Here is a 22,471-nt window from a genome sequence, read left to right on the forward strand (position 1 = left end):
CATCAAATCAAAACGTTAAGCCACACTTAAACATAGATGGAATGTAATATCATCGGCAACTCAATCTAAAGTGTGTCCCTAAGCATGCGTGTTTCTAAGTTCTTCATGTTAAGTTCACGACATGGATTCAAGAAAATATTTTTTTAGAACACAAAATTCACCTACGGGGTTATTGAAACAAAAACAAAAACTTTAAAGCAAAAAGAAAAATCCTAAACTCATGGTCCACCACTTCATCCCCCCAAACTTATTTACAACAAAGTGTAAAATAAGTTTGCAGAGTCGGTAGGGACGTGAGTGAACTACTGAAAAAAAAAACGTACCTTGAAAATTCTTGTGGCGAGGCTTGACCGGGAGAAAGTTGAGAAACTTTGGAAAAATCGCGCTGGAAAAATACGTCCAGGCGGCGTCCCACCGCAGCATGTCCGGCGGTCGCCGCGCGACAACAGAATGTTCCAGCGAGCAAGTGGCGGACCGCCGCAGCACATGCAGCGGTCGCCATGTAGAGGTCAGAGCCTATGGGGCCTTTGTAGGCGGTACGATATACCCACAATGCGTCATCTAACCGGAGTGCCCAATCTTTACGATTCACACTCACCGTCTTTTGAAGGACTGACTTGATTTCCCTGTTTGCTAACTCAGTTTGCCCATTTGATTGAGGATGATAGGGCGAAGTTACTCTATGCTTGACTCCATATTTGTCCAACACGCTGTCCAACCATCTATTGTTGAAGTGAGATCCTCCATCACTAATAAGGGCGCGGGGCGTACCAAACCTGCAAAATATGTTTTTTCTAACAAAGGCAATAACAACTTTAGAATCGTTAGTTTTGGTTGGAATTGCTTCCACCCATCTAGAAACATATTCTACTTGGTACTCTCCTGATTTCGGGAACGGTCCCATAAAATCTATCCCCCATACATCAAACAATTCTACCTCAATGATGGTATTCATCGGCATCTCCTTCTTCTTAGAAATTCCACCTGTCACTAATAAGGGTCGCGGGGCGTACCAAACCTGCAAAATATGTTTTTTCTAACAAAGGCAATAACAACTTTAGAATCGTTAGTTTTGGTTGGAATTGCTTCCACCCATCTAAAAACATATTCTACTGCAAGTAAGATATATTGGTACTCTCCTGATTTCGGGAATGGTCCCATAAAATCTATCCCCCATACATCAAACAATTCTACCTCAATGATGGTATTCATCGGCATCTCCTTCTTCTTAGAAATTCCACCCGTCCGTTGACATTCATAGCATTGGAGAACAAAACTAGCGGAGTCGCGAAAAATGGTAGGCCAATAGAATCCACTTTGCAAGACTTTTATCGCGGTTCTTTGCACACTAAAGTGGCCTCCAGTGGGAGACGAATGACACCTTTCGACTATAGCCACCCAATCTTCTTTAGGGACACATCTCCTAAGTATAGTATCTATACATCTTTTGAACAAGTATGGCTCATCCCAAAAGTAAGATCGTACATCTCTATAAAATTTCTTTTTCTGATAAGGAGTAAGATCGGGAGGATGTACCTTTGCCGCCAAATAATTGACAATATCAGCGTACCAAGGAAAAGTGGCTTGAGTGAAAAACAGGTGCTCATCTGGGAAGTCCTCGTTGATTTCTTGAGACAAGTCTTCTCCCTCCACCGGGTGTTCCAACCTTGACAAGTGGTCCGCTACCACATTCTCGCACCCTTTTCTGTCTTTGATTTCCACGTCAAACTCTTGGAGTAACAAGATCCATCGGATAAGTCTTGGTTTTGCATCCTTCTTTGCAAACAAATGCCTAATAGCTGCATGATCAGTGTAAACAATAGTTTTAGTTCCAACAAGATAAGCCCTAAATTTATCAAAGGAATAGACAATAACAAGCATCTCCCTTTCAGTAGTCGTGTAATTAGCTTGGGCAGAATCTAAGGTTCTACTAGCATAATATATGACTCTAAAAATCTTTCCCCTCTTCTGCCCTAAAGCCGAGCCGACTGCAATATCACTTGCGTCGCACATGATCTCAAATGGTTGACTCCAATCTGGCGTGATGAGGATAGGAGCGCTGACTAGAGCCTTCTTCAAAGTCTCAAAAGCCTGCAAACAATCGGAAGTAAAATTAAATTTCACATCCTTCTCAAGCAATTTAGAAAGAGGTTTAGAGATCTTAGAAAAATCCTTGATGAATCTTCGGTAGAAGCCTGCATGTCCTAGAAAACTTCTTACTCCCTTTCATTGGATGGCGGTGGGAGTTTCTCGATGGCTGCAATCTTTGCCCTGTCTACCTCTATCCCTGCAGAAGACACTTTATGCCCTAGAACTATACCTTCTTTCAACATAAAATGGCATTTCTCCCAATTAAGAACAAGGTTATTTTCTACACATCTCTGCAAAACCTTAGCTAGATTGTCAAGACAATGATCATAAGATTTACCAAACACCGAAAAATCATCCATGAAAACTTCCATCACCTTTTCAATCAAATCATGAAATATTGCCATCATACATCTCTGGAAAGTGGCAGGGGCATTACACAAACCAAAAGACATTTTTCTATAAGCATAAATACCAAAAGGACATGTAAAAGCAGACTTATGTTGGTCTTCGGGGGAAATTGCAATTTGATTATACCTAGAATAGCCATCAAGAAAACAGTAATAATCGTATCCCCCTAATCTATCAAGCATTTGATCAATAAAAGATAGAGAGAAATGATCTTTCCTAGTGGCTGCATTTAACATCCTATAATCAATGCATACTCTCCATCCTGTGGCTACCCTAGTGGCTATCATCTCTCCATCCTGGCCGGGTACTACTGTCATCCCCCCTTTTTTAGCTACTACTTGCGTAGGACTTACCCACTCACTATCAGATATTGCATAAATAATCCCTGCGTCTAGTAACTTTATCACCTCTTTTCTTACTACATCTTGCATGATATGGTTAAGTCTGCGTTGGTTTTGCACACGGCGTTTATGCCCTTCCTCAAGTAGAATTCTATGCATGCATGTGGTAGGGCTAATTTCTTTTAGATCACTAATAGACCATCCTATGGCAGACCTATACTTGTTCAAAATGCATAAAAGCTTCTCACACTCTTGCTCACTTAATGCAGCGGATACAACAACAGGGTAAGTGTTTTCTGGCCCTAGGAAAGCGTACCTGAGATGGTCGGGAAGAGGTTTAAGCTCCACTTTGGGCGGTCCCCGTGGCTTTCCCACTGTTCTTCTCCTTTCTGCCTCTTCTTCGGGAGTGCGTAATGGTAAGAATGCATTCCCCATTTGGGGGATTCTTTCTGGTAGCACTTCCAATTCTGCAATGATGGCACATACGTTAGCATCACAAGAAGATAAATCAGTGTTAGGAGTAAAAGAATTTTTTAGACAAGTTTCAAGAGGGTCCTGGTTTTGGTGATAAGTGACTTCCACTTCTCCAACACAATCGGTGACGACTTGGATGACACTGCATTCTTGGTAGCCTTCTGCCCCTTCTTTTCCATGAAATTTCAGGGCGTCGTAGATGTTGAATGTAATGCTCTCATCATGTAGCTTTAATGTAAGCTCTCCCTTCTGTACATCTATCATGGCTCCCCAAGTAGCTAAAAACGGTCTTCCAAGTATCAAGGGAACCTTCTTGTCCTCCTGCATGTCAAGAACAACAAAATCAGCTGGGACAATAAATTCTCCAACTCTTACTAAGACATCTTCTACTATCCCCATTGGTGTTGTTGTGCTCCGATCTTCCATTTGCAGTGTGATTGAGGTGGGGCGGATGCTATCAACATCAAGTTTCCTGTAAAAACACAAAGGCATCAAGTTAATGCTAGAGCCTAGATCACATAACGCCCTCTACCCTTTACATCATTCCCCAAAACACAAGATAAAGTAAAACTCTCTGGATCTTTGTGCTTAGCGGGTAATCCCTTTTGTATGATAGCACTGCAATTCTCTGGTAGGCCTACTGTCTCGTATTTCCCCCATTTCCTTTTTCTTGCCACCTCATCTTTCAGAAATTTGGCGTAATTGGGCATTTGTTGCAGGGCTTCTACTAGTGGAATGTTGATGTGGACTTTACTCATTGCTTCCAAGAATTTGGCAAACTGAGCATCAAGCTTCTTGCTCTGCAGCCGTTGAGGATACGGGACAACGATACTGTTTTGTGCGAGACTGTTTGGCTGCTGCTGTTCAGCCGGCGGGCCGCCGCAATGAGGTGTGGCAGTCACCGGGCTTCCGCCAGTGGCCAACCCTAAGTTCTCCTCGACCTGCTGAGGTATAGGCGGCGGACCGCCGTGTTGGGGTGCGGCGGACCGCCGCACTGCTTCGTCAGATGCATCCCCAGGCGGCTTCTCTGCTTCCCTTCTTCTCATTCCTAGATCTCCTGCCTCTGGCGGTTGATATGTAGTTCCGCTGCGCAGCTGTACGGCATGGCATCTTCCTCTCGGATTAACCTCTGGCAGGCTAGGAAGGGTACCTGGGGTGTTCCTGTTTCCTATGGTCGTGGCTATGATCCCAAGATTAATTTCCAGCATCTCAACTTGAGCAACTAGGGTTGCCAACCCTCTTTCCAAGGTGCTTGTGTTTCTTTCTAGATCTTCCAACCGCTGGTTCATCACATTTCTATGTTCGAAGACTTCTGCGATGCAGATTTCCAACAGATTCTCCCAAGTAGAGCGGGGTTGATCTTCCATACCTGCACATAATTCAGACGAGTTATCAGAACAGAAATCTTGTGCATCATAGGAAAATTCAGAGCAGTTTGGGTCGTAGTATGATCCCCCATGGTCGGAGTTATAGTATTCATTGCTTAACCCCCACTGCTGTTCGTAGCCATATGGATCCTCCATCCCTACAGGAAAATCCATCATAAAATAAAAATAAAAATAAAAGAAAAAGAACTAAAATAAAAGTGATTAAAATCCAAAGTAGCAAAATTGTCCGTCTGAAGATATCACTCCAAAAATTGTCTTCCCCGGCAATGGCACCAAAAACTTGATGCACTCTTTATTAGCACTAAATAAACCTGCAAGTATACAGAGTATATATAGTATAGCTACAGGTTAGTACCGGATATCGAACACGGGGAAGACGAACACAAAGTGTCTATCCTCTACTAAGACTCAAATACTATATGGAAAAACGATTGGGTTTTGAAAACTTTTGAAAAACTAAAAAAAAATAGAAAGCACAGATCAACTAAAAGCAGATAAATCAAGAGGAAGACAATAGAGATAAGGGAATCCCAGGGATGTGTGTTCACAGTTATGGTTATACAAAATTCCAACTACAATACCCTAGCACAGTTTATACTTTGAAAGGACGAGTCACCTAGCTTATGCTCATGCAATACAAATGTTGATTACAAGATTAGGGTTGTCAATCCTAACACGTAACTCCAAAGTTCCTAAGACCCTTGAAAAGTCCTCACTCTCAATTAACAATTGCCGTTTTAAGGGATGCTAACTGTAGTGTCTACTAAGTGAATCTAACTCGCTAGAACTCTGTCACAGTTATGAAGCAATTTATATTAAATAATACACGATTGTGTCACTCAATCATGCAGCATCAAAACTACTTAGGGAAGAAACAAAGTAAAAACAAAACGGATATTAAATAGAAAAAGGAATTTGTATAACCAAAGTCGTTACTAACACATCCCTAGAATCCTATGAGTTTAGTTACACATAATTGAATAAGCTAAAAACATAGATTGAAGGGGAGACAATTTGAACATAAAACTAAAGCAAATAAAACTCGTGGGTTGAATCCTTGTCGTTCTTGATGTTCTTGAAATCCTTCTCCAACTCCTTGCATTAATGAAGTACTCTAGGTCTTGATCTCTATGAAGTATTTTGCAAGTAGAAGTTCTCTCTTTTTGATGAAACTTGAGGCCTTATTTATAGGGAAAAACCATGCCTTGTTGTAGAAGGAAAAAATCTCCAAAATATGGTAAAACTGGGCACAAATCTAGGGCTTCTCGGATTCGCCGCCTTTCTCCGGCGGGCCGCCGCACTTGGCCGGCGGTCGCCGCGTTGGAGTCCAGAGAGTCTGTTCCCTCAGCGGGGGACCGCCACACATCTTTCCGGCGGTCGCCGGACGAGACTTCTCTTCCAAGCACATTTTTTCGAGGCGGACCGCTGCATTGATCTGCCCGCCGGGCGCGCCGGTCGCCGCACACATCCGCGGCGGTCGCCGTCTCGACTCCAGATTCCCAAACTTGGCGTTTTGGCTCCCTTTTTCGGCTTATTTATGCACATTTCTCATAAAACACGTCAAAATACCAAAATAGACAAAATATGCAAATAATGGACGTGTAGAGTGACTTTGACATAAAAAACGAACCAAATAATGGCCTTAAAAAAGTGCAAAAAATCCGAGCGTATCACGTAGTCATGTCATTGTGCTGATATTTGTAATACAATATGTTGATATAAAAAAATACAAAAATTATCATATGATAACAGAATGACGATCTTACCACCATGTTGATATTTTGTCTACTATTTATTAAAATTCGTGAGCTTTAATATCATCCACTCATCTTAAAATTTAATTGAATAGATTTAGTCTTAGTTTTGGATTATGATGCTATAAGCATTATAAGAGGACCCGAGAAATAATACTTAATATATTTTAAACATATTTAATTTACATATAATATCATTTAAATATCTAATAATTTTTTTTTTGAAATGCAAAAGCACCAAATTATTCGATATGCATCATCACGAAATCGAAGAAATTAATTAGGTCAATCGCACAATCAACCATCAATCGATTCAGGTCACAAAACACCAAATAAACATTTCAGTCGTCATTTAATTCACATGCATGACATTAAAAGCATTAAATGCAAAAAAAATGATCCAAAAATTAGGGTTCAAAAAGCGGGGCGCTACAAAACACTAATAATTCAAGATTTAATAATTTATGAGTCTATTTGATTTATATGTCTTACAACACTATACAGAATTCTGGAGGGACATCTTGTGTTAATTATCTATAACGAGATCAAGATGAGGGGTGACGAAACGGGTACTCGCGGGTATCTGAACTTGAAAAGTTCAATATTATACTACCCAATCCTGACTCGTATGGTTATACGGGTGTCCCGTACCCGCAGTTGTGGGTACCCCAACCCATTGGCCATAAAATTGTTTGTACTTAATCTCTCTACCGCTTGACCAACTCACACACACAACATAATTTCCAACTATTAACTATACACAAATTTGGTGATTTCTAATCTCTTACTTCCTGATGATATGATTAGAATGAGAAAGATAAAAGAAATACTCGCCTAAACTACTGCGGGTGAAGAAGCGGCGGCGTATCTGGGTGGCGGCGGGTATAACTTAGAAGGGATGAATTAATTAGACGACAAGTAGAGTGGAGATACAATAAGGAATAAAGTTTACCAGGCAGTATATATTTGAAACTAATTAACTAACATAAAACTTTGGAAACCCTAACCATAAAAATACCGGGTATTATTGGGTATATCCATACCCGCAAAAATTTAAAACACACTTCCCGATCCCACCCTGTTTCCCATTATTTTCGGGTAACAGGTACCCTATATCCGCCGATGGAAACTACCTGTTACCCGCTACCCGTTTTGCACCCCTAGAGATGATTGAGATTATATCTCAGGGCCCTATACAACGTTTTGGACGCACAACTCATGTATGCTTTGAATGCCTTACATCACTATACAAAAGCTTTGGAGGCACACCTCATGCTCTCATGTGTACGTTGGATATAGTTTTTGATATAGTAACACCTCATGCCTTTTTGAGCCAAGTATTTTTGGATTAGTCTGGTTTCAAAGCAACTAAGCATTGAACTACGGTTATTTATCTAGCCAAATATATTACAGCCTACATGATCTACAATAGATAAAATTTAGTTTTGAATACAGCTCCAAATTCTCAATTATCCAACTCAATTCTATATAAATAATTTCTCTCTTAGTCTTTTCATCAAAGGCGTTTTTTAGCAGAAATTTTGGAAGACGGTTTCCTTGATGAATTAACCCTCCATTGACACAAAGATTAGGAATGCAAAAATATATACATTTTTAATCTCAAGAAGTGTATGTGCATTATTTATTTATTTGGTTGAAGATCTCTGTTTCATTTCCATTTGTACGTGAAGAGAAAAAGGAGGGAAAGATTTGGAAAAAGATAAAGAGATCTGTTTCAAAGAATCGTAATCTGCATTTTTTTAATCACAGATTTCGGAGATCCACGACAACTTCTGCTATGTTTGATCACAACAGATCCCACAAAATGACCGAAGATTGATACTTTGGGAATTAGGCATTTAATATTTTATTGATAAATACTTAGTTTTTCCTGAATTTGATTTCTACCAATAGTCCAAGTCCAACACATATATTGCCTACGGGAAGTCTGATTTCTACAATTTCTAGAAGAAGTGTTCTTTTTCACCTATTTTCCTAGTCCAGTCAAATGTAACAGTCTATAGTAGATATAGTGTGGTTATATTAATAAACAGTAGTCTTCAGACAACTAAGTAATCAATTTTGAAAGAAATAGGTTTCAACATTTTAAGTAGTACTGTATTAAATAGAATCTGTAGGTAACATCCATAAAAATCTTATACTGTAGTACATAACCACATAAATAAAAGTCATGCATGCAAAAATAATTAAAAATAAAAATAAGCAAAACCTTAAACAGTGAATAAACTTAAGAGTTAACATTAGCAGCTTTTTCCAAAGTTGACCTGTACGGATAGCCCCCCTCAAGATTTGGAGGATTTCTGTTTGGCCTTTTCTATGAGCGGTCTCAACTGCTTCTTTTCAGCAAGGATCTTTAAGAAGTTGAAGAGAAAGGGTATGTAATTGTGCTTTCGACGGATGTTTTCGGTTCTCCATTTCTTGAACTTCTCCTCCTCCATCACTATCTTCTCAGTCTCAGCTTCAATACCAGCGTTTATCTCTGAAAGCGACATGTTAAGCGCGTGCACAGTTCCTTCTACCATTGTCTCTGACTGCAACACACTAAGTTGTTGGAGGATTCGTTCCCTCTTCCTCTGGAGTTCTTTGAGTTCAGCTGTGTAAATTTCTTTCCTGTTCTTTATTATGGCCAACAGATTGAATCTTATTTCATTTTGGGAATACCTCTCGATGCGCTCCTGAATCACAGGTTGTACCAAGCGTAGCCATTCCATATCACCTTGTCCCCCAACAGGGCACGCCCCCAGGCTTATAGGTCCCTCTTTCAGCCCATCAAGCTCGTAAAGTACCCCATCAACTGGTATATAGCTTATGAAGTGATACACATCATCGTCTTTCCCAGATGCTCTCTGCTCTTCGGGTACAAAGGGCTCGGGTCTTGCGAAACTATTGTGCGCTGTGCGGATTGCTTCGCTGTTATTGATAGCCAACCCCTTAAGCTCAGGCGGAAAGTTTTTTGTGAATTCCTTCAGCGCTGACAGCTCTGGCCCAATATCAACATCAGGACAGTTCAGCAGAATCGACAGGATTGCTTGGGTTGCACAGGCATTATTTATTACCTGCAGTTTTATATGCCTATATTTATTGGAAGCACTTACAAAAACTTTTTTGACTAGCTGAGATTCTCATTATGGATACTAACCTGGCTGGCAAAAAACAAGTTCGGGTTTGGATCCTTTATTACAAGACGGTCATCCTTTTCTCCAGGGCGCCATTTAAAGAGGAATATTAACCCATAAACTGGCCTATCAGCGCAAGAAAAAAATGAAATTCAGAACCAATAAAATAAAAGTGAAACGTCGAAAGCATTGCTTAACCAAAAGCAGGAGGACAAAAATAGAATCATGATATTAATTGAACAATGTCATATGCACGATGTTTACCTTAAATTGTCTAGTGAATCCAGATCTAAAGAATACAACTCCTCAACCTGTTTGAACATATCAATAGAAATAAATACTTGATTGCTAAAAAAAGTCTGCTGTGTGAATTACGAAAGTGACAACCGCATCTAAACCCACTTCTACTGAGAGAACAAAATAAGACCAAAACTTCGGGATAATGAGCAATACAACCTTTCTGATAGGACAACAAGTGACAACAGCATCTAAGCCTACTTCTACTGAGAGAACAGATAAGACCAATACTTTGGGCAAATGAGCCATAGTTTGTGATAGGACAGCAAACATTATTATCAAATATCCTATAACCTGGAGATGATGAAGTATTAACTTACGTCATATTCTTTAATTAGCCATTTTTCTTAGTTCTTACCATTAGGGAAAGCTGGACAACCGGCTAACAAAATATGGCAAGTCATAAAGGACTAAGGAAATGATTAATCTTTAACTGAGTAATACATATCTCTCACTCCAAAAAAAGTATCTTAATCAAAGAATCCCAGTCTGATTGAACAACTCCCTCCACCTTAATTGTAACAATTAATCAATTGCCAAGCGCGATCAAATACAAATTGCTTGCATTCAAAACTCATTGGAAGTTATGAATTTGACACGTGGAAGGTACATCATTAAATTCAATATAAATGAACCAGGCCTGATTGCATTTATTGGCAGAATAATACCTGAACACCTTTCACTTGCATCTGCTGTATAAGTTCAGTGAAAACACCTGTAGCGCAAGACAAAATTTAATTTACATTATGTATCATTCTAGCACAGGCAAAAGAAATTGAAGAGCGTGAAAGTATTTAGTTTTCCATATTTCAGACTATCTCATGGATGTACTCAAATATGTACATAAGAGGAGATAGAAATAACATACTCCCTCCGTCCCAAGGTAGTTTGAGTCATATTCCTTTTCAGGCCGTCCCAAGGTAGTTCGAGTCGTTTCCATTTTGGCAAAAAACATTATTCTCTCTTTCTCACTCATACTTCATTCTCAACCATACTTTATTCTCTCTTCGCTGTAACCTTTAATTATCAATTACTTAAATCTACTTCTCAATAGAAACGCCTCAACTAACTTGGGGTGAAGGGAGTACATATACAATCACCTGAATAGATATGTACAATGCATAAGAAACTTTAACATACTTCATGAGCTTTTATTAAAGAACATCATACAAAATGGGGGTTAATTTCATAAATGGTTACAAAACTATATAGCTTGTATCAAATTAGTTACTTACTAAACTTTTATTTGTTTCAAATTAAGCACTAAACTTTCAACTTTATATTTGAGTTTGAATTCAATTTTCTTAATTAGTTTATTCCACATGGCAATTAAAATGCATCATAATCTTTACTACTACTACCATTACTATTTAAGTTAATTTAACTACCTACTTAATAAACATAGTACAATCCAAAAAAAACGAACAGTTTCAACATGTTCCGACCGATCACAATAATTAATTAATTATGTCCCCAAATCAAGGCGTTTTAATCCCATGACTATGATGTGTGGCGGGAGGGCGGAGACATGGATATGGACACAAGTTTAATGTATTTGAGAGTCTGAGACTTGAGAGTGGTGCCACCGGAGACGGAAGAACCATGGAAGACTGTCTCTCTCTCCCCCCCCCCATAACAGCAATTATGCATAAAGAATAAAACCACAATTGCATCTTCATCCAATCCACAAGCCTCAAATAAAAAACTGATTTTTTATGATTCGGATAGAAAAAGGAACGAATTGTTATCTTCGTTTCTATATGTGTTTTGATGAACCTAATGTACAAGGCGGCTTAAGGAAAGTAAGAACTCCCATGCTAGTCACAGTTCTCTTTCCAACATCATACAAAGAGTTCGACATTGAATTGCGAAATCAAAACATACCTGGATCCGATTCAATAGTGCACCAAGACATGATTGTATGTCAAAACGACTGCAAAATAGTAAAATAAAGTTAGAGAACTCAAAAATTAGGTTTTCGAAAAAAAACAATCACGGTGATTACATACAATTAACGAATCGCAAAACAAATTGAGGAGAAGAAAACTTTATCCAAACTTTTACTCTAGCGGGAAAACAGTTGGTTCTCTTATTTGGAATTTGTTTCAACTGAGAACAAGGAGTGTAGTGGTGGTGAATTGGAGAAAAGGAGCATACCTAAAAGTCGGCGGAGGAGGTGCTTCGGCGGCGACAATGAGCTTTACTTCTGTAGAAACTAGTGTTGGTTTGGTTGAGCTGTACAGCTTACCAACAACAAAGTCGGGTCGGGTACGTTTTATCGGATCGGATGGGTTCTGGTTTCCTACTCGGGTTCGAATTTTTCATGGAGTACTACCTTTTTCTTTTTCCTTTTTTAACTTTATAATTTGAAAGCCTTTACATAAATAACTATTCATATTTTCAAGATATAAAGAGATATGATTTTTCATTTTTGTATGATAAAAAAGAAATGATCTAAATTTGAGTAATCAATTGCTAATTCATCATTTAATTGCTAACTACAACTAATTTAAGACCGTAGGATTTTAGAAAACTTGTGATCTATAATTTGTCAAGTGTAATTTTTGTTTTTATTAATTAAATTGAAAAGTATAAAAAGAACTACCAAATTAGGGTTTTGGATGAAAATGTCAATATAGTGTTTCGAAAATATTAACACAATGCTTTGAGAATGTTAACAGTAGCTTATAATGACATTCTACAGGTATGGGTTGTGATCAATTGAGAACTTTTAGCCTAATTGAGAATTGAGATCCATGTTCAGCCACTCATTTAAAAAAAAAATATTTTTAGATTAATTAATTATGAAAGGGCAGAAGGGTAATTTCAGGTTTTAATCTCTCCTGCTCCTCCTCGGCTTGAATACACCGCTGCTCCTCGAGATCATTGAGGCGACCTCCTCCTCTCGGTGCCCGATCTCCGCCAATTCTTTTTCTGTTGTTTTTCCTCTTCTCCTTCTTCGCAGCCTTCCGTCAATGATATTGCGATTCTCCTCCTCGAGATCGCTGATTTTTTGATGGAGATCTGCGATCTCATCGAAATCTGCATATACAGCTTCAGCGAATTCGTTGCCGAAGGTTGAATTCGTGGATGTGTTCGATTCCGCTCTCAATTTGATCAGTGAGGGGTTCAATTCGAACATTCCTTTATTCTGGAAGATCAATCTCGCCCTATATTTGGGGAATTCGAAATTCGGAATTTCACAAAATAGAGACAGATTGCGTGCTCAACATATTTATTATTCGTCTCTCTCGAGCGCACATTCATATAGTGTCGCTCTTATCAGGTGAATTATGTTTCTTGTTTTTGTTTTTAAAATCTTCAAATACTGTTGTTTTATTTTTTGGATAATAAATTGTTGGAGTTAATTGAATATTTGGTTGGAATCAATTGTCATTCATCAGCTTTTCGCCGAAACCGTTCACACATGATTTTTTTTTTTCCGATGAGATTTATGCGTGTTGCTTCTTCTATACATAGTACTTTTCTGGTTGCTGTAAACGTGATTCTGAACAAAATTTTGCTCAGTTTTGTTATTCTTATGCTTGAAGAGCAAAGACGAATTGTCGAATTCCTCCGATATAATCGATCGCAGCTAGAGTAAAAATGCAATAATGAAATTTTGGCACAGTTTGTTGTTTCTGTGTTTTGACAGGGAGAAAATCGATGAGGTTCGTGAATTCACGAAGAAAATCATGAGAGAGAAGGAATCGACGTGCTATTTTTTAGTTGTTGACATTTTAATACGAGTCGTTGACATTTGATATTCTGACTATTGATATGTAGATTATAAGTGTTACTCCCTCCGTTTCACTATAGTTAAGTCATTTTTTCATTTCGAGAAGTTTCTCCATAGTTGAGTCATTTCCATATATGGTAACTTTTTTCTCTTTCTTACTTTACTCTCTCTTACTTTATTCTCTCTACTTTATTCACTTTATACTTTATTCTCTCTACCTTTTCCTCTCTTTTACTTTTTTATCTATTTATTTAACACCCAACATCCCTTTCTTAGACTCCGTATCCAAAAGTTCCGCCTCAACTATAGTGAAACGGAGGGAGTATTTTTTAGTTATTGACATTTTAATACGAGTTGTTGACATTTGATGTTCTAGCTATTGATATGTGAATTACAAGTGTTATTTTTTAGTTGTTGACATTTTAATACGAGTTGTTGACATTTGATATTCTGGTTATTGATATGTGAATTACAAGTGTTGTTTTTTAGTTATTGACATTTTAATACGAGTTGTTGACATTTGATATTCTGGCTATTGATATGTGAATTACAAGTGTTATTTTTTAGTTGTTGACATTTGATTACGAGGTGTTGACATTTGATATTTTGCCTATTAAGATGTGAACTACAAGTGTTATTTTTTTTAGTTGTTGACATATTAATACGAGTTTGTTGACATTTAATATTCAGCCTTTTGATATGTGAATTACAAGTGTTATTTTTTAGTTGTTGACATTTTAATATGAGTTGTTTATATTTGATATTCTGGCTATTGATATGTGAATTATACGTGTTATTTTTTAGTTGTTGACATCTTAATACGAGTTGTTGACATTTGATATTCCGCCATTTTAGAAATGAAATGACGATAATACCCCGTAATTGACATAATCATGTCAACTATACACATATAATCTCAACTATAAGTTGTTGACATTTGATGCAGGCTATTGACATTTGATGTGGAGGCTATTGACGATAATACCCCCTAATTGACATGAACTACATTCTGTTGACATTTCGAAAATGTTGGATTATGTCAACTATACACATATAATGTCAACTGTAAGTTATTGACATTTGATGCAGGCTATTGACATTTGATGTGCAGACTATTGACATTAATACCCTCTAGTTGACATAAACTACATGTTGACATTTCGAAAATCTGGTGGATAAGTGGCTAAAAATGGATCTTAGTTCTCAATTAAGCTAAAAAATCTCAACCTAACAAGACCCCTACATGTATTATATTGACATATTTTATATATCATGTTGACATTTGTTACTGTACGAAAAAATAAAATAAAAATAAATTTTTTTTTCAAAATTTGAAATCGGAACATATGCAAGTGAGATCTCGTTAGAATCCTTGTGAAATTATCTTTAATTTGATATATGTTATGCAAAAAAATAATTTAAATCGAGAAAGTTATACGCTTTAAAGTTATGAGATATTTTTCAAAAGTTAGTTACAATTAATTTGTTGTAAATTGACCTTAATACCCTAATTGACGTTTTTTTATCGTATTGGCATTCCGGGGCTAATGATGTAGGCCCTTAATTTGAATATCTAATGGCTATTATTTAATTGTAGTTATCAATTAAGTATTGAGTTAGCAATATAACATTCCTCATAATATAACAGTAGTTTAACTTAATAAATTAATATGCTACATAAACATGGTTAAAGTTATAATTTTGGCAAAAATAAAGCGAACCTTTGTCTTATGTTAGACTTTAAGTTAGGCTTAAATATAATATCAAACAATTAGTAATGTCCAAATATAATTCTCAATCTTGATATTACTATCTTATCAAACGAGTATAAGTGTAATAATCCTAGATAATATGGAAACCGAACGCTCTTAGATATGAAATTTTTGTCAAATTTTTTAGCCTTTATTTTTTTTATTGAAATTTTTGATGCATATAAAATTAAAGTTTTCTTCTATCTTTAATATTTTATTTTCTTACTTTGAAATTTACTTTGATATTTTTTTTGAAATAAAAAATATTAAAAATTAAGATCAATTAATTTGCTAATATGCCAACAAAGTGTAAATTATGGCCATACTTTATTATTTGTGCAGATTTTTTGTAATATTAAAGATAAAGTGTCATTTTTAGAATATTACCTTATTATATTAATAATTTAAATTTTCTTATCATATTATTAATTAATTTGCATCGAATTTTTTTTCCACCTTTAATATTTATATGTTATAGAAATATTTTATGCATATAAAAAATTCTTTTCTGTTGCAAAAAATAGAAATTTTATTCCACCTTTAATATTTATAGGTTATTGAAATATTTTATGTATATAAAAAGCTACAGAAAAAAACTGGAAATGCAGAACAAAATAAAAATGGATTTGAATCTGTGGCCCCTACACACAAGCCTAATGCGAGAGCCATGTCCGCTGGCAGATTACTATGTTGTCTTGAGGATCCTAATAGTACTACATCGTTCCACAGTAGGATATATATTTAGTGCATGTGATCACAGATCTTAAGAACACATATTTTGTCTTGAGGATCCTAATAGTACTACATCGTTCCACAGTAGGATATATATTTAGTGCATGTGATCACAGATCTTAAGAACACATATTTTAAGAAATATGAAGAACAGTAAGTTAGAAAAGTCGTGGAATATGAGATTTTAAAATATGAAGAACAGTAAGTTAGAAAAGTCGTGGAATATGAGATTATTTTCTTATATTGATTTTTTAATAGAATGTGAGTAAAGTGAGTTAATGGAATGTGAAACCTAATTATCATTTATGGTAAAAGTAAAATGTGACTCATATTCTGAGACAGACCAAAATGACAAAATTGACTATTATTGTGAGACGGAGGAAGTCCTATACTGTATACTCCCTCCGGTCCTCATTAAATGTTTAATATTTCGTTATTTGAACGTTCCTCAATAAATGTCGCAATTCACGTTTACTACTTTTAATAAATGGACTCATATTCCACTAACTCATTTTATGCACAATGATTATAAAAGTGATTATAAAAGTGATGTTTATATTCCATTCATTTTCCTTCACAAAGTCAAATAATATTTAAACACGCACCAATTTAAATATAAGACATTTAATGGAGACCGAAGGTAGTAATAAAAACTAAAATTGCTGAAGGGGGTTCCATGGGCGCCTCATGCCCTGGTGTAGGTCCGCCCCTGATTATACCTTTATATGACAACATAGGTGGTGTTCGGTTTTCAAGATAAAATAATACCAAGACACAATTTAGGATTGAGTTGTGAGATTATTTTAGTCATAGGGGATGAGCTATGACTAATTATCCCATGATTATCCATCTAGGATTGAGTTGCGGAGTTGAATCTCATGAACCAAACACACTACAAATTTAATCCCGGATACAATCTTGCAAACCGAACGCCCCTATAATATACATTTCAAAATTATCTGTCTCTTTTTTCTTTCTATACTTGACAAATTGCTTTTCCTATATAAATTGCTATTTTATGCAGCCACAGCAGTGGAGGGTTTAGCATCCAATGCTCATATCAAGATGTATTCCTCAAGAAACCACATAACTTGGAATATCAATTTCAAGACTTAAAATGAAATCTTTGTTTCACCCCACCACTTTTCTTGCATTGCATGAAAAGAAAACCAACCTCAGTCCCCTTGCTTCTGCGCTAGGTTTTCCTCTAGAATCTAAGCTCGTCGTGTTGAAACATAGACACTCGATCTCTGCAGACTTGATCGACAAGAAGATGAACTGATGAAGCAATCGGGTTCAAAGACGAGCCCCAGCCACCATCCGCCAAACTCCTCAAGGCTTACCAGCCAACCGGAAGAGCTCCCAAATTACATGAAGTCGACCATTAGTGCTTATGCAAGAAGAGATCGATCAAAGGTTAGTACAGCGAGGCAGACCCCTCGAAAGAGTCCTGATCATTCAAGTTCCCACATAACAAATTCCACAAAGTCTTGCTCAACCTATAGGCAAGAATTAACATTGGAGAAAAAAAGCAATACCTTAGATGTCATGTGTGGAAGTTTAGAAGTAGTGCGAGCAACGTGTTCCTCGAGTTTGAAAGGTAGCAAGTTTCCTGCTTATCTCGAGGGAGGAGCAGGATTGCAGGGGACCTCAGGTTTGAAGGTTTGCCCACGCAGTTACTGTTCTTTAAATGGGCATCTTCGCGCACTTGTTCCCCCTTTGAAGTGCTTCGTACCAGCAAGGAGACGTGAGCTCAAAGCTAAGAGGAGCAGCAAGATGACATGTCAAACGCCAAATGCAGCATCTACTGGAACCAAGTGCAAAGCTATCAAACACGATAAGGTATCAAAACAAACTTCTTCCGTTGAATACTTGAATCCATTTTCGTATCTGACAATAACAACAACAACAACAATATCAAAAACCTGTAGGAATATATGGAGGATGAGTGCAATCAGTTAGAGAACTTCAACAGAGCAAGCACTAAGGATTCAAGAAATGAGCCTTTGAATTCCATTGAAGACGAATGGAGCATAGTTCATGAATTGAATCCCAGAAACAAGGCAATGCCAGAAACTGAAGATGAAAGATCAACGCGAGCTACAGTCAAAAGCGAGAAGTCTAATCAGGAATCTGAGGAGCCGCTGGAACACAACCAAGGAGCGGAAAAGGTTATCTTGAGGCATCAAGAACCGGAGGCAAGGAAAAACGCGGAGGAATGGATGGTGGATTATGCACTCAGAGAAGTGGTCACAAAAGGCAGTACACATAACCAGAGAAAAGTCATGTTGCTTGTAGACGCGTTCGAGAGAGTACTGCCAACAAGCAAACATTAACTCCGCGAGAAACATAGATGAACTTAGCAGGAGATATACTTCTTAATCAAGGCTAATGTAAAAACAAACACCTACTACACTTATATTATTTAAGAAAACAAGAGCATCAAACTAAGCTATTTGTTAGAAACTTGACCAAATCAATGTATAGTAACTACTACTCCCTCCGTCCACGCAAAATAGTCTTATTTTGTCATTTTAGGATGTCCTCAAAAAATAGTCTTATTTCTTAAAATGGAAAGTTCCTCTCTTATACTTTTCTCACCGTTTATCGTCTCTCTTGTTTTTTCCACTTTTTCTTCTTAATTATCTCTCTTCTTTATCAATTTCTCTCTAAAATTTGTGCCGTTCACAAATAAGACTACTTTTTATGGACGGAGAGAGTATAACATTACAACCCTAAGCCTAATAGTGCAATATGTATACTTGAAACGCCTAATACGAGCAAGCAGCCATAGGAAATTATTTGTACCGTGGATCCTAATAACAGTCATCCTAACATAGTGCATAATTACATGCAATAATATTTAAATCTCTGCATTTTTAGGGAGTATTTACTAGTGTGATTCACCTGGAATAGAGACAAGACACATCAGAGAGTCCGAGACCCCAAAATTTGGTATGCCCTAAGACCATCTCCAACCATACACCAAAACTCATTTTTGGTGTAGATAATTTCTCCAACCATACACCAAACTCAAACTCATTTTTGGGTTTTTCAATGGAATAACACCAAATATGGTGTTTACTCCAAAATTTTGTTAAAGAAATAGTGTAAATGGTTGAAGTAAAATTACTTTTTGGTGTGACATATACTCAAAAATGGGTTTGAGTTTGACGTAAATGGTTGGAGATGCCTGAGTTGGGAAATTGAAATCCTCCAAGAAACCAAGAGATATTGAGTACTCCTATATGTGATGAATAATTAAAAAAAATTGTGCGCCCTAAATTGAGAAATTGAAATCCCCCGAGAAACAAAGAGACTGAGTACATTGAATAATCTAAACATCTGTATATAGATAACCATATCTATATCTATATCTATATCTATATTCATATCAATATCCATATCCATATCCATATCCATATCCATATCCATATGTATAAAACATGAGTTTTGGAAGAAATCACATTAATAATCTATACAATATATAAAAGGGGAGTTTTGGAAAAATTTACAATATTGTCATTTAATTTAAAAAATTATATTAAATTAAATATATACTACCTCCATCCCCAAATATTGACACACTTTGATCCGAAACGGGTTTAAGAAATGTAATGAAAAGTGAGTTGAAAAAATTGATGGGATGTGGGTCCTACTTTTAAAGTATTAGTTTTATAATAAAATGTGAGTAGGAATGGGTTAGTCTAATATGAGGTCCACTACCAAAAATGATAAAAAGTGAAGTGTGTCAAACTTTCAGACACGGACCGAAATGTTAACCTGTATCAAACTTTCAGAGAAGAAGGTAGTATAATTTAAAGGTCATTAAACGTGTAATTAAGTGAAGTGAGTGGAAGGTTTTACTCTGTCACGTATAATTAAGTGGAGTGAGTTGAAGATTTTATTGCATCATTTAAATTTGGTTTAAATGTTTGATTATAATTCCAAATAAAAATTTAGCCAGATGTTCGGAGAGGTGATTTCTCAGCTCTCTCTAATTTTATGGTTGAAAAAATCCTCTTTTTGTTTTTTTTACAAGTTTTGACTATTTTGAGTAGTATCTTGTCAATTAGGGTGCATCAAAGTTCAAGAATTTTACGGCTTCTTTGGCATTACATTTGGTTGAATGTAGCCCAGCACTGCAAAAACTCCAGTATCAGAAATTGAAGTGCACGACGGAAGAAACTGATGATGGAGATTCTGGTACGAGGCATATTAGCACGTTGGCAGGACCCTGTGTCGTGGCATACAATGCTCAAGGTCCTGCATGATGTTAGGAATGGCTTATAATTTTGCTTCTTTATTAACCAATATGGTGGAATGGTTATGAAGGGCATTTATTTGCAACGTTAATATATTGATAATTGATTATTGATTTTGTGTATGGCAAATTGATTTTTGTTCCTTTTTCTATTGTAGTTTTAGGTCAGGCGGATTGCTTTAAAAATGTCAAACGAGTTATTTTACCTATAATTTCTGTTGAAAAGTGACGAATTGTGAAGAATTGAAGGTTTTAGTTTATAATGATGAGATTGATATTAATTTTAAAGTTAATATAGTGTATAAAGAAGTTTTAAAAATGATGAGTAATTATCCATTGTGTTTAATTCTTTATTGTGATAGATTTTTATCTTCCTACTCCATGATTTAATGTTTAAACATTATATTACATGATTTGCTTCAAATTTATTATGTTTCAATGTTGATTTGTACAAATTTTTTATTCTCATATAACTAAAATTGTCACTCATATTGTTCATTGTTAATATTGATTCTAATTTTATTTAATTAAATTAAAATTGAAAATTAATGTTTTAAAAATATACTCCCTCCGTTCCATAGTAATAGAGTCATTTTGCCATTTTAGTACGTTTCATAGTAATAGAGTCATTTTCCTTTTTAGTAAAAGTCAACACATTTTTCTACACCTACTTTACTCTCTCTTACTTTTTTCTCTCTTCATCTCTCTACCTTTTTCATTTTCCACTTTATTCTCCATTTACTTAACTCACCTAACACAATTTTTCTTAATCTCCGTGCCGAAAAAAACACATCTATTACTATAGAAGAGAGGGAGTATTAATTTATGCATAGCACAAACATGATATTAGTATATATGTAAAAGATAGTTTTGAAAGAAATTACATTATTGCTAGTTTAACTCAATAAAATAATAAAATCATGTATTAAAATATTTCACAATATTAACGCAATTATAAATGAAGGGTAGTGATAAACGTATATAATTGAACGTTTCTTATTGTATTTAAATCCAGAGGCAATAATTTGATATCATGAATTTAATGCACCTCACTCATATACTGTTACTTATTGGATATCATGAATTCTAACATAACGATTTGTCGTCGTTACATGTTTGATATAAATAATTATGCCACCTTTAATTTATTCGATGGTTGTGTGAGTTATTTTATAAAAATTCTATTTTTATTTATTTGAAAATATAATTCAATTTTTGAAATGATAATACAATAAAACATTTGGGCTCAACCATAGTCATCTTTTTATTTGGCTACAATAAATGATACTTAAAATATGACCTTATCGTTATATAATTATAAAGGAGTGCGTTAAAATGACAACACCTCTTAAAATGACATGTAACACCACGTATCCAGCAATATTATAAACGTTACACAACAATAGTATAAACGCTAGACAGCAATCTATAGATTATTGTGTAGCGTATTGGATATTGCTGGCCGAGAAAAATTGCTGTATAATGTATTGGATATTGCTGGCCAAGAAAATTTACTCTTGAGCATTTTTTATGATTGCTACATGGCAGCTGATTATTCGTCCACGTGTACAAATGATTGGCTAGGAATGATGGTATGGTGTTACTTTAAGAGGTGTTTCATTTTAACGCGCCCCTTATTATAAATTCATCAAATGTGTCTGATAATTTTATACGTTGAATCTTTCTAGGAATTATAGCTTACTATCTTCGTAATCATATAAGTGATACTGTTTATTTTTTAAGATATCTCACTCTAAATAATATATTATTAAAAATATAATTATCACTATGTCTACTTTAATATCTCGTACTAGTACTTAACTCAAAAAATAATATTGTATAAAATTTCATGTTGAGCAAGAAATGCTCAACTTAGAATGAGATGGATGGAATATTATTTTGTCAAAAGCTCCTTTCTTCCATTTCTTTGGGATACGTGTCACACTTATACATCTGTATTTATGAAGCTTAGCCTCAACAATTAATTTTTAAATTAATTCATTATCTTATTACTCATAATTTTTCTATCTTGTTTCTCATATTTTGAGATGTTTCAATATTGGGGTAGTTAAAGTGTTTTTTTTTTTTAAATTCT

General features: G+C 35.8%; 2 protein-coding genes across 3 annotated transcripts; one reads left to right on the top strand and one right to left on the bottom strand.

Moving 5' to 3' along the window:
* Positions 1-8,552: 8,552 nt before the first annotated feature.
* LOC125224285 (ubiquitin carboxyl-terminal hydrolase 2-like) lies at positions 8,553-12,143 on the bottom strand. Of its 2 annotated transcripts, none has more exons than XM_048127662.1 (6): positions 12,048-12,143; positions 11,775-11,823; positions 10,559-10,605; positions 9,858-9,904; positions 9,617-9,719; positions 8,553-9,533 (listed from the first exon to the last, which is right to left on the bottom strand). In XM_048127662.1, exons 2-6 carry the CDS (start codon positions 11,803-11,805, stop codon positions 8,760-8,762), a joined length of 1,002 nt encoding a protein of 333 aa, XP_047983619.1. In that variant the 5' UTR covers positions 11,806-11,823; positions 12,048-12,143; the 3' UTR covers positions 8,553-8,759. The 2 variants fall into 2 exon arrangements, with proteins under 2 accessions (XP_047983619.1, XP_047983620.1); XM_048127663.1 differs by lacking the exon at positions 12,048-12,143 and adding an exon at positions 11,900-12,007.
* Positions 12,144-17,393: 5,250 nt separating this feature from the next.
* Positions 17,394-18,448, top strand: LOC125224201. The gene is made up of 2 exons (XM_048127558.1): positions 17,394-17,954; positions 18,044-18,448. Exons 1-2 carry the CDS (start codon positions 17,394-17,396, stop codon positions 18,446-18,448), a joined length of 966 nt encoding a protein of 321 aa, XP_047983515.1.
* The last annotated feature ends 4,023 nt before the right edge of the window (positions 18,449-22,471 follow it).

Source organism: Salvia hispanica, chromosome 4 (genome assembly GCF_023119035.1).
Source record: "Salvia hispanica cultivar TCC Black 2014 chromosome 4, UniMelb_Shisp_WGS_1.0, whole genome shotgun sequence".
Classification (NCBI taxonomy): Eukaryota; Viridiplantae; Streptophyta; class Magnoliopsida; order Lamiales; family Lamiaceae; genus Salvia; species Salvia hispanica.

Excerpts from the sequence above, each read along its gene's own strand:
- LOC125224201 (XM_048127558.1), top strand. The coding sequence starts at position 17,394 with ATGAAGCAATCGGGTTCAAAGACGAGCCCCAGCCACCATCCGCCAAAC. Across the intron at positions 17,955-18,043 it reads AAGCTATCAAACACGATAAG|GAATATATGGAGGATGAGTG; the intron begins GTATCAAAACAA and ends AAAAACCTGTAG.
- LOC125224285 (XM_048127662.1), bottom strand. The coding sequence starts at position 11,805 with ATGTCTTGGTGCACTATTGAATCGGATCCAG. Across the intron at positions 9,720-9,857 it reads GATTCACTAGACAATTTAAG|GCCAGTTTATGGGTTAATAT; the intron begins GTAAACATCGTG and ends TTGCGCTGATAG. Across the intron at positions 9,534-9,616 it reads ACTTGTTTTTTGCCAGCCAG|GTAATAAATAATGCCTGTGC; the intron begins GTTAGTATCCAT and ends ATAAAACTGCAG.